The 16809-nt window shown below is 52.0% G+C and overlaps 1 protein-coding gene across 1 annotated transcript; it reads left to right on the plus strand.

Moving 5' to 3' along the window:
* Positions 1-7438: 7438 nt before the first annotated feature.
* grcc10 (gene rich cluster, C10 gene) lies at positions 7439-15885 on the plus strand. Its single transcript, XM_055631206.1, has 3 exons — positions 7439-7569; positions 11821-11997; positions 15716-15885. Exons 1-3 carry the CDS (start codon positions 7491-7493, stop codon positions 15853-15855), a joined length of 396 nt encoding a protein of 131 aa, XP_055487181.1. The 5' UTR covers positions 7439-7490; the 3' UTR covers positions 15856-15885.
* Positions 15886-16809: the final 924 nt, after the last annotated feature.

The raw sequence follows: 16809 nt of genomic DNA on the forward strand, positions 1-16809 counted from the left end.
GTATGCGGGATAGTTATCTAAATCAACATGTAGAGGAACCAATGAGAGAGCAGGCTATTTTAGACTGGGTATTGAGTAATGAGGAAGGGTTAGTTAGCAATCTTGTTGTACGTGCCCCCTTGGGCAAGAGTGACCATAATATGGTTGAGTTCTTCATTAGGATGGAGAGTGACATTGTTAATTCAGAAACAATGGTTCTGAACTTAAAGAAAGGTAACTTTGAGGGTATGAGACGTGAATTGGCCAAGATTGACTGGCAATTAATTCTAAAAGGGTTGACGGTGGATATGCAATGGAAGACATTTAAAGGCTGCATGGATGAATTACAAAAATTGTTCATACCAGTTTGGCAAAAGAATAAATCAGGGAAGGTGGTACATCCATGGATAACAAGGGAAATCAGGGATAGTATCAAAGCGAAGGATGATGTGTACAAATTAGCCAGAAAAAGCAGCATACCGGAGGACTGGGAGAAATTCAAAGACCAGCAGAGGAGGACAAAGGGCTTAATTAGTAACGGGAAAATAGATTATGAAAGAAAACTGGCAGGGAACATAAAAAACTGACTGCAAAAGTTTTTATAGATATGTGAAAAGAAAGAGATTAGTTAAAACAAATGTAGGTCCCTTGCAGTCAGAAACAGGTGAGTTGATCATGGGGAACAAGGATATGGCGGACCAATTGAATAACTACTTTGGTTCCGTCTTCACTAAGGAAGACATAAATAATTTGCCGGAAATAGCAGGGGACCGCGGGTCAAAGGAGTTGGAGGAATTGAGTGAAATCCAGTTTAGCCGGGAAGTGGTGTTGGGTAAATTGAATGGATTAAAGACCGATAAATCCCCAGGGCCAGATAGGCTGCATCCCAGAGTACTTAAGGAAGTAGCTCCAGAAATAGTGGATGCATTAGTAATAATCTTGCAAAACTCTTTAGATTCTGGAGTAGTTCCTGAAGATTGGCGGGTAGCAAACGTAACCCCACTTTTTAAGAAGGGAGGGAGAGAGAAAATGGGGAATTACAGACCAGTTAGTCTAACATCGGTAGTGGGGAAACTGCTAGAGTCAGTTATTAAAGATGGGATAGCAGCACATTTGGAAAGTGGTGAAATCATTGGACAAAGTCAGCATGGATTTACGAAAGGTAAATCATGTCTGACGAATCTTATAGAATTTTTCGAGGATGTAACTAGTAGCGTGGATAGGGGAGAACCAGTGGATGTGGTGTATCTGGACTTCCAGAAGGCTTTCGACAAGGTCCCACATAAGTGATTAGTATACAAACTTAAAGCACAAGGCATTGGGGGTTCAGTATTAATGTTGGTAGAGAACTGGCTGGCAAACAGGAAGCAAAGAGTAGGAGTAAACGGGTCCTTTTCACAATGGCAGGCAGTGACTAGTGGGGTACCGCAAGGCTCAGTGCTGGGACCCCAGCTATTTACAATATATATTAATGATCTGGATGAGGGAATTGAAGGTATTATCTCCAAGTTTGCGGATGACACTAAGCTGGGGGGCAGTGTTAGCTGTGAGGAGGATGCTAGGAGACTGCAAGGTGACTTGGATAGGCTGGGTGAGTGGGCAAATGTTTGGCAGATGCAGTATAATGTGGATAAATGTGAGGTTATCCATTTTGGTGGCAAAAACGGGAAAGCAGACTATTATCTAAATGGTGGCCGATTGGGAAAGGGGGAGATGCAGCGAGACCTGGGTGTCATGGTACACCAATCATTGAAGGTAGGCATGCAGGTGCAGCAGGCAGTAAAGAAAGCGAATGGTATGTTAGCTTTCATTGCAAAAGGATTTGAGAATAGGAGCAGGGAGGTTCTACTGCAGTTGTACAGGGTCTTGGTGAGACCACACCTGGAGTATTGCGTACAGTTTTGGTCTCCAAATCTGAGGAAGGACATTATTGCCATAGAGGGAGTGCAGAGACGGTTCACCAGACTGATTCCTGGGATGTCAGGACTGTCTTACGAAGAAAGACTGGATAGACTTGGTTTATACTCTCTAGAATTTAGGAGATTGAGAGGGGATCTTATAGAAACTTACAAAATTCTTAAGGCGTTGGACAGGCTAGATGCAGGAAGATTGTTCCCGATGTTAGGGAAGTCCAGGACAAGGGGTCACAGCTTAAGGATAAGGGGGAAATCCTTTAAAACCGAGATGAGAAGAACTTTTTTTCACACAGAGAGTGGTGAATCTCTGGAACTCTCTGCCACAGAGGGTAGTTGAGGCCACAGTTCATTGGCTATATTTAAGAGGGAGTTAGATGTGGCCCTTGCGGCTAAAGGGGATCAGGGGGTATGGAGAGAAGGCAGGTACGGGATACTGAGTTGGATGATCAGCCATTATCATATTGAATGGCGGTGCAGGCTCGAAGGGCCGAATGGCCTACTCCTGCACCTAATTTATATGTTTCTATGTTTCTATGATGTCGATGGTCCTCCCAGCTGGTCCACCGGCCATGTGGAGGCGCTGTCCCTGGTCCTCCCAGCTGGTCCTCCAGGCATGTGGGGGCGCTGTCCCTGGTCCTCCCAGATGGTCCTCTCTAACTTGTCCTCCAGCCATGTGGGGGCGTTGTCCCTGGCCTTCCCAGCTGGTCCTCCAGTCATGTGGGGGCGCTGTCCGTGGTCCTCCCAGATGGTCATCCAGCCGTGTGGGCGCGCTGTCCCTGGTCCTCATGCCGCGTGGGGGCGCTGTCCCTGGTCCTCCCAGCTGGTCCTCCAGCCGTGTGGGGGCGCGGTCCCTGGTCCTCCAGCCATGTGGGGACGTTGTCACTGGTCCTCCCAGCTGGTCCTCCAGCCGTGAGGGGGCGCGGTCCCTGATCCTCCAGCCGTGTGGGGGCGTTGTCCCTGGTCCTCCCAGATGGTCCTCCAGCCATGTGGGGGCGTTGTCACTGGTCCTCCTAGCTGGTCCTCCAGCCATGTGGGGCGCTGTCCCTGGTCCTCACAGCTGGTCCTCCAGCCGTGTGGGGCGCTGTACTGGTCCTCCAGCCGTGTGGGGGCGCAGTCACTGGTCCTCCCACGTGGTCCTCCAGCCATGTGGGGGCGCTGTCCCTGGTCCTCCCAACTGGTCCTCCAGCTATGTGGGGGCACTGTCCCTGGTCCTCCATGCATGTGGGGGCGCTGTATCTGGTCCTCTAGCCATGTGGGGGCGCGGTCCCTGAACCTCCCAGCTGGTCCTCCAGTCATGTGGGGGCGCTGTCTGTGGTCCTCCCAGCTGGTCCTCTCTAACTTGTCCTCCAGCCATGTGGGGGCGCTGTCCCTGGTCCTCCCAGCTGGTCCTCCAGCCATGTGGGGGCGCTGTCCCTGGTCCTCAAGTCAAGTCAAGTCAAGTTTATTTGTCACATACACATACGAGATGTGCAGTGAAATGAAAGTGGCAATGCTCGCGGACTTTTGTGCAAAAGACAAACAACAAAACAACCAAACAAATTATAAACACAATCATAACACACATATTCTTTTACATAATAAATAATAGAAGGAAAAACGTTCTGTAGAGTTAGTCCCTGGTGAGATAGGCGTTTACAGTCCGAATTGCCTCTGGGAAGAAACTCCTTCTCAACCTCTCCGTTCTCACCGCATGGCAACGGAGGCGTTTGCCCGACCGTAGCAGCTGGAACAGTCCGTTGCAGGGGTGGAAGGGGTCTCCCATGATTTTGTTTGCTCTGGAGTTGCACCTCCTGTTGTATAGTTCCTGCAGGGGGGTGAGTGAAGTTCCCATAGTGCGTTCGGCCGAACGCACTACTCTCTGCAGAGCCTTCTTGTCCTTGGCAGAGCAATTCCCAAACCAGATGGTAATGTTCCCGGACAAGATGCTTTCCACCGCCGCTGCGTAGAAACACTGGAGGATCCTTGGAGACACTCTGAATTTCCTCACTTGCCTGAGGTGGTAAAGGCGCTGCCTTGCCTTACTCACCAGTGCTGAGGTGTGTGATGCCCATGTCATATCCTCAGAGATGTGGCTCCCAGATATTTAAAACAGTTCACCCTATCCACAGGATCCCCATTTATCCTCAATGGAGTGTACGTCCTCGGATGATGTGCCCTCCTAAAGTCCATGATCAGCTCGTTCGTTTTTTGGTGTTCAAGAGGAGGCTGTTATTCTGGCACCAGAGTGCTAGATCAGCCACCCCCTCCCGTAGGCCTTCTCATCGTTGTCTGAGATCAGGCCCACCACCACAGTGTCATCAGCAAACTTAATTATTGAATTGGAGCTGAACCTAGCCACACAGTCATGTGTGTACAGGGAGTACAATAGGGGGCTGAGGACGCAACCCTGGGGCGATCCTGTGCTCAGGGTGAGGGACTCCGATGTATTCCCTCCCATCTTGACTACCTGGGGCCTGGCGGTGAGAAAGTCCAGGACCCAGGCACACAGGGAGGTGTTGAGCCCCAATTCCCGTAGCTTCCCGGCCAGTCTGGTGGGGACTATCGTGTTGAAGGCTGAACTGAAGTCTATGAACAGCATCCTCACGTAGCCCCCCTTCTGGCTGTCCAGATGGGAGAGAGCGGTGTGCAAGACCTGGGAGACCGCATCGTCCGTGGACCTGTTCGGACGGTATGCGAACTGCAACGGGTCCATGTTCCGAGGGAGGAAGGCGGAGATGTGTTTCTTCACCAGCCTCTCAAAGCATTTCATGACTGCCGAGGTAAGGGCCACCGGACGGTAGTCATTCAAGCAGGCTGGGGGGGCATTTTTTGGTACCGGTTCAATGATGGATTTTTTGAAGCAGACAGGGACCACGGACTTGTCCAGGGAGAGGTTGAATAATGTAGTGAGCACTGGAGCTAGCTGCGTAGCACAGGCCTTGAGTACTCGTCCCGAGATGCCATCGGGGCCTGCAGCATTTCTCGTGTTCACCCATGTCAGGGCCCTCCTCACGTCGTGCTCGGACAGCGAGAATGTGTGCACATTCCTCCCTTCAGCTTCGGTAGCCAGCCCACTGGCGGTATTGTCGATAGTCGGCAGAACTGGAGTGGTGTTGCCCCTCTCGAAACGAGCGCAAAAGGAGTTCAGGTCGTCAGCTAGGGAGGTGCCGGCACATGCGGATGAGGGAGGGGTGCTTCGGTAGTTGGTTACAATCCGTAACCCCTGCCACAGGCTTCTGGTGTCCTGCTGCTCCATCTGTAACTCCATCTTGTCCCTGTACCTTCTCTTTGCGTCCTTCACCGCCCTTCGCAGTCGGTAGGACTCTGCCTTGTAGACGTCCATGTTTCCTGATGCCAGGCCCGAGTTGTAGGCAGCGATGCGAGCATTCAGGGCCATACGAACAGACCTGTCTACCCATGGTTTTTGGTTCGGAAAGGTGCTTATCCTTACCGTGGGGACGATGTTGTCGGTTACTGTTGCGATGAAGTCCGTGACTGCTTCCGCAAAACTCACTGACGTCACTGGAACTTGCTTCGAACATATTCCAGTCGACATCACTCAGTGCATCTTGCAGCATGGCCTCTGACTGGTCGGACCACCGCTTTACGTCCCTCGTCTCTACTGCTTCCCGAACTATCCTCTGTTTATACTCCGGCAACAGGAAAATGGCAGCGTGGTCAGATTTTCCTAGGGGAGGGAGTGAAACGGCCTTGTAGCCTTTCCTGAACGGTGTGTAGCAGTGGTCCAAAGTCTCTCCCCCCTGGTGGCACACGTGATGTGTTGGTAGAAGTTCGGCATGACCTTCTTGAGATTTGATTGATTAAAATCTCCAGCCACCACCATAGCCGCATCCGGGTACTTGTTTTGATGTCGACATAGCACATCGTGTAGGGCCGATAGTGCCACGTCGGTGTCCGCCTGCGGTGGAATGTAAACGGCTGTGACGATCACTGAGCCGAACTCCCGGGGAAGGTAGAATGGGCAGCATGAGATTGTCAGGTGCTCCAGGTCCGGCGAGCAGGAACGGGAAAGCATCTTGATATTTCCAGGGTTGCACCAGTTGTTATTGGTCATGAAGCAGACTCCTCCACCCTTGGATTTCCCAGATGCTTCTGTTCTGTCAGCACCGTGGACAGTGAAGGACTCGGTTGGGCAGATTACCTGATCCGGAATCAGTGAGGTCAGCCATGTTTCAGTCAGGCAGAGGATGTTGCAGTTCCTTATGTCCCGCTGGAATCTGATCCTCGCCCTGAGGTCATCCAGCTTGTTTTCCAGGGACTGGACATTCGCCAGAAGAATGCTGGGCAGAGGGGGACGAAAGGCTTGGGCTTTCAGCCTATTCCGAATCCCCCCCCCCGCTTCCCTCGATGCTTTCTCCGGGTTTTCCTTGCAGCCGAGCTCCCTTTGTTGTTGCAGCAGCTTCTGTTGATCTCTGCTGGCCATGCTGGATCAGTAAGTAAAGAGTTTAAAAAGTCTCCGTTTGCCCTGGAGTTTAGATTTAAGAGGGTTTCCCTGTCATACTTTGTTAGTACTAGGGAGTTAGAACTTAGAAATAAGTTAAAAAGGAACATAAAAGTTAAAAACACACACAATTTTCGCGGAGCTACCGAACGGTGACTGGACAGGGCCGCGCCTTTTTTTTTTTTTTTTCCCAGCTGGTCCTCCAGCCATGTGGGGGCGCGGTCCCTGGTCCTCCAGCTGTGTGGGGGCGTTGTCACTGGTCCTCCCAGCTGGTCCTCCAGCCGTGTGGGGGCGCTGTCCCTGGTCCTCATGCCGCGTGGGAGCGCTGTCCCTGGTCCTCCCAGCTGGTCCTCCAGCCATGTGGGGGCGCTGTCCCTGGTCCTCCCAGCTGGTCCTCCAGCCATGTGGGGGTGTTGTCCCTGGTCCTCCCAGCTGGTCCTCCAGCCATGTGGGGGGCGCGGTCCCTGGTCCTCCAGCCGTGTGGGGGCGTTGTCACTGGTCCTCCCAGCTGGTCCTCCAGCCGTGTGGGGGCGCGGTCCCTGGTCCTCCAGCCGTGTGGGGGGCGTTGTCACTGGTCCTCCCAGCTGGTCCTCCAGCCATGTGGGGCGCTGTGTCTGGTCCTCCAGCCATGTTGGGGCGCGGTCACTGGTCCTCCCACCTGGTCCTCCAGCCAGGGTTACACAAAAAAGCTGGAGAAACTCAGCGGTGCAGCAGCATCTATGGAGCGAAGGAAATAGGCAACGTTTCGGGCGAAACCCTTCTTCAGACTGGTCCTCCAGCCATGTGGGGGCGCTGTCCCTAGTCCTCCCAGCTGGTCCTCCAGCCATGTGGGGGCGCTGTCCCTAGTCCTCCCAGCTGGTCCTCCAGCCATGTGGGGGCGCTGTCCCTGGTCCCTGGTCCTCCCAGCTGGTCCTCCAGTCATGTGCGGGCGCTGTCTGTGGTCCTCCCAGCTGGTCCTCTCTAACTTGTCCTCCAGCCATGTGGTGGCGCTGTCCCTGGTCCTCCCAGCTGGTCCTCCCGCCCATGTGGGGGCGCTGTCCCTGGTCCTCCAGCCATGTGGGGGCGCTGTCCCTGGTCCTCCCAGCTGGTCCTCCCGCCATGTGGGGGCGCTGTCCCTCGCTATAAGATCTTGTCTGGGGTCGAGGACGGGGCCAATGGCGGCGGCTCCACAGCAACAGCAGCAGCTGCAGCAACAACAGGCGCCGCCGGGGCTGACGGTGGAGCAGGCGAAAGGTGGGACAGGGCGGGGATGGATGGGCCGGTCATTTTTATACATTTTGGTCTCCAAGTAGAAATTACAACAGTGTTTATACATAGTCCCCACATTTCAGGGCACCATAATGTTTGGGACACAGCAATGTCATGTTTAGTATTTTGTTGCATATCATTTGCATGCAATGACTGTTTGAAGTCTGCGATTCATGGACATCACCCGTTGCTGGGTGTCTTCTCTGGTGATGCTCTGCCAGGCCTGTATTGCAGCCATCTTTAGCTTATGCTTGTTTTGGGGGGCTAGTTCCCTTCAGTTTTCTCTTCAGTATATAAAAGACATGCTCAATAGGGTTCAGGTCGGGTGATTGACTTGGCCACTCAAGAAATTACCATTTTTTAGCTTTGAAAAACTCCTTTGTTGCTTTAGCAGTATGTTTGGGATCATTATCTTGCTGCAGAATGAACTGCCGGCCAATGCGTTTTGAGGCATTTGTTTGAACATGAGCAGATAGGATGTGTCTATACACTTAAGAATTCATTATGCTACTACCATCATCAGTTGTATCATCAATAAAGATAAGTGAGCCAGTACCTTCAGCAGCCATACATGCCCAGGCCATAACACCCCCACCACCGTGTTTCACAGATGAGGTGGTATGCTTTGGATCTTGGGCAGTTCCTTCTCTCCTCCATACTTTGCTCTTGCCATTACTCTGATATTAGTTAATCTTCATCTCATTTGTCCACAAGACCTTTTTCCAGAACTGTGGTTGCTCTTTTAAGTACTTCTTGTCAAACTGTAACCTGGCAATCCTATTTTTGCAGCTAACCAGTGGTTTGCATCTTGCAGTGTAGCCTCTGTATATTGAAACATAGAAAATAGGTGCAGGAGTAGGCCATTCGGCCCTTCGAGCCTGCACCGCCATTCAATATGATCATGGCTGATCATCCAACTCAGTATCCTGTACCTGCCTTCTCTCCATGCCCCCTGATCCCTTTAGCCACAAGGGCCACATCTAACTCCCTCTTAAATATAGCCAACGAACTGGCCTCAACTACCTTCTGTTCATCTACTGTAAGAACTATATCTGTTCATGAAGTCTTCTGCGGACAGTGGTCATTGACAAATCCACACCTGACTCCTGAAGAACGTTTCTGATCTGTCGGACAGGTGTTTGGGGATTTTTCTTTATTATAGAGAGAATTCTTCTGTCATCAGTTAACCATATAATAACCATATAACAATTACAGCACGGAAACAGGCCATCTCAACCCTTCTAGTCCGTGCCGAACACATAATCTCCCCTAGTCCCATATACCTGCGCTCAGACCATAACCCTCCATTCCCTTCCCATCCATATAACTATCCAATTTATTTTTAAATGATAAAAACGAACCTGCCTCCACCACCTTCACTGGAAGCTCATTCCACACAGCTACCACTCTCTGAGTAAAGAAGTTCCCCCTCATGTTACCCCTAAACTTCAGTCCCTTAATTCTCATGTCATGTCCCCTTGTTTGAATCTTCCCTACTCTCAGTGGGAAAAGCTTTTCCACGTCAACTCTGTCTATCCCTCTCATCATTTTAAAACCCTCTATCAAGTCCCCCCTTAACCTTCTGCGCTCCAAAGAATAAAGCCCTAACTTGTTCAACCTTTCTCTGTAACTTAGTTGCTGAAACCCAGGCAACATTCTAGTAAATCTCCTCTGTACTCTCTCTATTTTGTTGACATCCTTCCTATAATTAGGCGACCAAAATTGTACACCATACTCCAGAATTGGCCTCACCAGTGCCTTGTACAATTTTAACATTACATCCCAAGTTGTGGAGGTCTTCCTTGGCCTGCCAGTCCCTTTGTGATTAGTAAGCTCATTGGTGCTCCCTTTCTTCTTAATGATGTTCCAAACCATGGATTTTGGTAAGCCTAAGGTTTAGCTGACATTTCTAGCAGTTTTATTCTTGTTTCTCAGTCCCATAATGGTTTCTTTGACTTTCATTGGAACTACTTTGTTCCTCATGTTGATAAACAGCAATAACAGTTTCCAAAGGTGATGGAAAGACTGGAGGAAAGACTAGGTGCTGAGAGCTCTCTTATACCTGCATTAAGGAGGCAATCAAACACACCTGAGCAACTACAAACGCCTGTGAAGCCATGTGTCCCAAACATTATGGTGCCCTAAAATGCGGGGACTATGTATAAACACAGCTGTCATTTCTACATGGTGAAACCAAAATGTATAAAAATGCCCTTTATTAAAATCTGACAACATGCACATATGCACAAAAACCACATATGATTTTTTTCTATTACAAATCTCAAATTGTGGAGTATAGAGGCAAATAAATAAATGATGGGTCTTTGTCCCAAACATTATGGAGGGTACTGTATGTGTGTATATAGATGTGTGTGTGTGTATATGTGAAAAGGTGTGTATATATATATATGTGTGCATTTGTATGTTTGTGCGTATATATTTAAAGTTACAGAGATAGGTTGAATAAGTTAGGTCTTTTTTCTCTGGAGCGCAGAAGGTTAAGGGGGGACTTGATAGAGGTCTTTAAAATGATGAGAGGGATAGACAGAGTTTGATGTGGACAAGCTTTTCCCCTTTGAGAATAGGGAAGATTCAAACAAGAGGACATGACTTCAGAATTAAGGGACAGAAGTTTAGGGGTAACATGAGGGGGAACTTCTTTACTCAGAGAGTGGTAGCGGTGTGGAATGAGCTTCCAGTGGAAGTGGTGGAGGCAGGTTCATTGGTATCATTTAAAAATAAATTGGATAGGCATATGGATGAGAAGGGAATGGAGGGTTATGGTATGAGTGCAGGCAGGTGGGACTAAGGGGAAAAAAAGTTTGTTCGGCACGGACTTGTAGGGCCGAGATGGCCTGTTTCCGTGCTGTAATTGTTATATGGTTATATATGTGTGTATAGAAATATGTACATTATATGAGTATATATATATGTGAGTGTATACACGATGAGAAGAACTTTTTTCACACAGAGAGTGGTGAATCTCTGGAACTCTCTGCCACAGAGGGTAGTTGAGGCCACAGTTCATTGGCTATATTTAAGAGGGAGTTAGATGTGGCCCTTGTGGCTAAGGGGATCAGGGGGTATGGAGAGAAGGCAGGTACGGGATACTGAGTAGGATGATCAGCCATGATCATATTGAATGGCGGTGCAGGCTCGAAGGGCCGAATGGCCTACTCCTGCACCTAATTTCTATGTTTCTATGTTTCTATCAGTTTGTGAATGTGTTTGCGTGTGTGTGTGTGTGTATATATGTGTAGGAAGGAACTGCAGGTGCTGGTTTAAATCGAAGTTAGACACAAAATGCTGGAGTAACTCAGTGGGACACGCAACATCTCTGGAGTGAAGCAATGGGTGACGTTTCGGGTCGAGACCCACGCAGGTCACGGGGAGAACGTACAAACTCCGTACAGACAGCACCCGTAGTCGGGATCGAACCCGGGTCTCCAGCGCTGTGAGGCAGCAACTCTGTGCTTTGGGACAGCCCTAGTGTGTGTAGGATTGTCCCTAGTGTGTGTAGATAGTGTTAGTACGTGGGGGTCGCTGGTCGGAGCGGACTCGATGGGACTTTTTCTGCGCTGTATTGTATTGTATTGTATTGTATATCTTTATTGTCATTTCCTGAGTATTCGCATACCCAGAGGAAACAAAAAAACGTTGCTCAACCAGTGTCCATTCAGTGTGCATGAAAAATAAATAGAAATAAAAAAAATACATGTATCATGAACAAATTTAACACTCTACTAAACATTCAACAGCCGTTCCGACCGGCAGCGGCACAACAGTGGCTCTGCTGCAGTGTGGGGGTTTGTGCGCGATACTTGGCAGGGGGCAAAGTCCATTTAGCAGTCTTATAGCCTGTGGGAAGAAGCTGAGGAGCATCCTGCTGGTTTTGCAGCTAATGCTCCTGTACCTCTTCCCAGATGGCAGGATGGAGAAAATGTCATGCGATGGGTGGTAGGGGTCTTTGATGATGGAGATGGCTCTGCTGATACATCTCTTCCTGTATATGTCCAGCAGGAAGGGGAGTGGAGCACCAATAATCCTGCTGGCGGTCTTCACTATCCTGTCTAGTTGGTGCCGTTCGTACGCCTTGCAGCTCCCGAACCAGGAAGTGATGCCGTAGGTCAACGTGCTCTCGACAGTATCTGTATCTCGAAACGAAACGAAACGAAACAAAACTAAAAGCGCTCCTCACGTGTCCTTCATCTCATGCCTCTCTTCTCCCCCACGCAGTGGTTCTGGCGGAAGTGATCAAGGCGTTCGGGGTCCCGGAGAACGCGCTGAGGATGGAGGAGGCCCAAGACAATGCCTGCAACGACATGGGCAAGATGTTGCAGTTTGTCTTGCCCGTGGCAACACAGATCCAGCAAGAGGTCATCAAGTCATACGGGTTCACCAACGACGGGGAAGGTGGGTGTGCCCAGCTTCCGGGACATAGATACACACAGGTGCAGGAGCAGGCCATTCGGCCCTTCCAGCCAGTACCGCCATCCACAATCAGTACCACGCTCCTGCTTTCTCCCCATATCCCTTGATTCTGTTAACCCGACGAGCTATAACCATATAACCATATAACAATTACAGCACGGAAACAGGCCATCTCGGCCCTACAAGTCCGTGCCGAACAAAATTATTTTCCCCTTAGTCCCACCTGCCTGCACTCATACCATAACCCTCCATTCCACTCTCATCCATATGCCTATCCAATTTATTTTTAAATGATACCAATGAACCTGCCTCCACCACTTCCACTGGGAGCTCATTCCACACCGCTACCACTCTCTGAGTAAAGAAGTTCCCCCTCATATTACCCCTAAACTTCTGTCCCTTAATTCCCTTAATTCTGAAGTCATGTCCTCTTCTAGATCTGTGCTAGATCTAACTCTTGAAAACATCCAGTGAATTGGCCTCCACTGTCTCCTGTAGCAGAGAATTCCACAGATTCACAACTCTCTGAGTGAAAACGTATTTCCTCATCTCAGTCTCAAATGGTCTACCCCTTATTCTTAAACTGTGTGTGATCCCTGGTTCTGGACTCCCCCAACATTTTACCTGCATCTAGTCTCAAGATTCAAGATTCAATTTAATTGTCATTTGGACCCCTTGAGGTCCAAACGAAATGCCGTTTCTGCAGCCATACATTACAAACACATAGACCCAAGACACAACATAATTTACATAAACATCCATCACATCGCTGTGATGGAAGGCCAAAAAAACTTATCTCTCCACTGCACTCTCCCCCCCCCCCCCCCCCCCCGATGTCAGAGTCAAAGTCAAAGCCCCCGGCTGGCGATGGCGATTGTCCCGCGGCCATTAAAGCCACGCCGGTGGTGCGAGGTCGCACACCGAGTCTTGATGTTAGAGCCCCCGGCGTGCGCTCGCAGAGTCCCGCGGCCATTCCAAGCCGCGCGGGGCGGTGATGTAAGGCCCCGCTCCAGGAGCTCTTCGACCCCGCAACTCGGGCGGGAGAAGTCGCCGTTGCAGGAGCCCTGAAAAGCGGTCTCCCTCCAGGGACCCGCGGGCTCCCGGTGCCGCCGTCCGCCAGACCCGCAGTTGCAGCCTCCGAATCTCCGGAGGTCGGGCCGCAGCAGCAGCAGCAGCGCTCCACCACCGCTCCACCCGCTCCGGACTCGGCCAGCTCCGCGACGGTGAGGTGAGTCATCGGCACCAGAGCCCCCGGTCTTCCTGTTGGAGGCCACTCCTCGTTGCAGCCCCAACGACAACGGAGACCCGACAAAGAAAAGGTCGGGTCTTCCGTGCAGGGGGAGATTTAAAAGTTACCCCCTCCCTCCCACCCCAACAAAAAATAACAAAAACTACATAGAAACATAGACAAAAATAATAAAAACGCGGACGGGCTGCAGAGGCCGCTGCTGACGAGAGTCGCGCCGCCTACCGACTCTCTCTAATCTACTCTCTCTAATCCTTTAAGAATTTGACATGTTTCTATAAGATCCCCTCTCCTAAATTCCAGTGAATACAAGCCCTGTCGACCTATTATTTTATCGTACGTAATCCCACTCTTTCATCATATGGGGCCCTATGCCACATCGCCCGCCCATCCACCCCTCCTGGGGCAGTAGAGTTGCTGCCTCACGGCACCAGTGACCACGGGTGATGTCTGTACACAAGATACCCACAAAATGCAAGAATCTCATTGTCCTGTCTGGACAATACATGACAATGAATCTCTCTTAACTCTTGACATGCTGCAGTAACCCAGTGGGAGACAGCATTCTGGAGAGAAGGAATGGGTGATGTTTCCGGTTGAGATCTCTCTCCCACTCCCTCTCTCACTCCCACTCCCTCTCCCTCTCCCTCTCCCTCTGCCTCTGCCTCTCCCTCTCTCTCTCGCTCTCTCTTCCCCCTCTCCCCTCTCCCTCTCCCTCTCCCTCTCTCTCTCTCTCCTCCCTCTCCCTCTCCCTCTGCCTCTTCCCCTCCCTCTCCCTCTCTCCCCCTCTCCCCCTTACCCTCCCCCTCTCACTCCCCCTCTACCCCCCCCCTCTCCCCCTCTCCATCTCCTCTCCCTCTCCCTCTCCCTCTCCCTCTCCCTCTCCCCCTCCCTCTCTCCATCTCCCTCCCCCTCTCCCTCTCCCTCTCTCTCTCTCGCTCTCTCTCCCCCCCTCTACCCCTCTCTCACCCCCTCTCTCTCCTTCTCTCCCTCTCCCTCTCCCTCTCCCCCCTCTCCCTCTCCCCTCTCCATCTCCCTCCCCTCTCCCTCTCCCTCTCCCTCTCCCTCTCCCTCTCCCTCTCCTTCTCTCCCTCCTTCTCCCTCTCCCTCTCTCTCCCTCTCCCTCTCCCTCTCCCTCTCCCTCTCCTTCTCCTTCTCTCCCACTCCCCCCCGCTCCCTCTCCCTCTTCCCTCTCCCTCTCCCTCTCCCCCCCTCTCCCCCCTTACCCTCTCCCGCTCTCCATCTCACTCTCCCTCTCCCTCCCCCTCCTCTCCCCTCCCCCTCTCCCCCTCTCCCTCTCCCTCTCCCCCCCATTCCCCTCTCCCTCTCACACTCCCCTCTCCCTCTCCCCTCTCCCTCCCCCTCTCCATCTCCCTCTCCCCCTCCCTCTCACTCTCCCTCTCCCCTCTCCATCTCCCCTCCCCTCTCCCCTCTCCCTCTCCCTCTCCCTCTCCCTCTCTCCCTCTCCCTCTCCTCTCTCCCTATCCATCTCCCTGTATCTCTCTATCTCCCCCTCCCACTCCCTCTCTCTCCCCTCTCTCCCTCTCTCCCCCTGCCAAGGTGTGCTGAGGTGTTGAATGTATCCTCAATAAGGATTGTATCATAATTGTATAATAGTTTATTATGGATATATGTTTGTATTGTATTTATGGTGGTGGGTTCTGGCTTGTTTTATTGTAGTGTCAATATTATTTTTAAATAATTGAATAAATTTTTTGATTAAAAAAAGAAAAAAAAGGTGTGCTGAGGTGTGTGTGTGCGCGCATGTGTGTGTGTGTGTGTTACTGACAATGTTCTCTCTCTGTCCTTGCCAAGGTGTGCTGAGGCTTGTGTGTGTGTGCGCGCGTGTGTTCGTGTGTGTGTGTGTGTTACTGACAATATTCTCTCTCCCTGTCCCTGCCAAAGTGTGCTAAGGTGTGTGTGTGCGTGTGTTACTGACGATGTTCTCTCTCTCTGTCCCTGCCAAGGTGTGCTGAGGTTTGCGGGGGGTGTGTGTGCGTGTGTGTGTGTGTTACTGACAATATTCTCTCTCTCTGTGTCCCTGCCAAGGTGTGCTGAGGTGTGTGTGTGTGCGCGTGTGTGTGTGTGTGTGTTACTGACGATGTTCTCTCTCTCTGTCCCTGCCAAGGTGTGCTGAGGTGTGTGTGTGTGTGCGCGCGTGTGTGTTACTGATGATGTTCTCTGTGTTACTGCCAAGGTGTGCTGAGGTGTGTGTGTGTGCGCGTGTGTGTTCGTGTGTGTGTGTTACTGACAATATTCTCTCTCTCTCTGTCCCTGCCAAGGTGTGCTGCGGTGTGTGTGTGTGCGCGCGTGTGTTCGTGTGCGTGTGTGTTACTGACAATATTCTCTCTCTCCCTGTCCCTGCCAAGGTGTGCTGAGGTTTGTGTGTGTGCGCACGTTTGTTCGTGTGCGTGTGTTACTGACAATATTCTCTCTCTCTCTGTCCCTGCCAAGGTGTGCTGCGGTTTTCTCGCCTGGTGAAAGCGTACGAGGGGCAGGACCCTGAGATTGCCGCCATGTCGGGGAAGCTGAAGTCCCTGTTCCTGCCCCCCATGACAGTTCCTCCACACACCTCCAGCATCCCTGCCTCCTAGCCCCACACACCAGGGGGGGGGGAAAGGGTGAGAGAGGGGGGGGGGGGGGGGGGGGGGGGGGGGGTGGCCTGGGTCTGTTGAAAGCCGAGCGAGATGGCTGCTGGAGGGGGAGGGGGGGCCACAGGAGGGGGGAGACGTCTTCAGGATGGGGGCGAGGGGCTGAGGAGGGGGAGAGAGGGGGAGGGGCTTGGGAGGAATAGGGGGGAGGGGCTGAGGAGGGGGAGAGAGGGGGAGGGCCGTGGGAGGGGGCAGAGAGGGGCTGGGTAGAGGAGACGGAGAGGGACCCCACTGTAGGGTCTCTGACACTGTCCCCCCCACTGTAGGGTCTCTGGCGCTGTCCCCCCACTACCAGGGTCTCTGTCCCCCCCACTACCAGGGTCTCTGTCCCCCCCCACTGTAGGGTCTCTGTCCCCCCCCACTACCAGGGTCTCTGTCCCCCCCACTACCAGGGTCTCTGTCCCCCCCACTACCAGGGTCTCTGTCCCCCCCCACTACCAGGGTCTCTGTCCCCCCCACTGTAGGGTCTCTGTCCCACCCACTACCAGGGTCTCTGTCCCCCCCACTGTAGGGTCTCTGTCCCACCCACTACCAAGGTCTCTGTCCCCCCCACTGTAGGGTCTCTGTCCCACCCACTACCAAGGTCTCTGTCCCACCCACTGTAGGGTCTCTGTCCCCCCCAATGTAAGGTCTCTGTCCCCCCCCACTGTAGGGTCTCTGTCCCCCCCACTGTAGAGTCTCTGTCCCACCCACTACCAAGGTCTCTGTCCCCCCCCACTGTAGAGTCTCTGTCCCACCCACTACCAAGGTCTCTGTCCCCCCCACTGTAGGGTCTCTGTCCCCCCCACTGTAAGGTCTCTGTCCCCCCCTGTCCCACTGTAGGGTCTCTGTCCCCCCCACTGTAGGGTCTCTGTCCCCCCCCACTCTAGAGTCTCTGTCCCCACCCACTCTAGAGTC

The sequence above is a fragment of the Leucoraja erinacea genome, unplaced genomic scaffold, assembly GCF_028641065.1.
Source record: "Leucoraja erinacea ecotype New England unplaced genomic scaffold, Leri_hhj_1 Leri_689S, whole genome shotgun sequence".
NCBI classification, from domain to species: Eukaryota; Metazoa; Chordata; class Chondrichthyes; order Rajiformes; family Rajidae; genus Leucoraja; species Leucoraja erinaceus.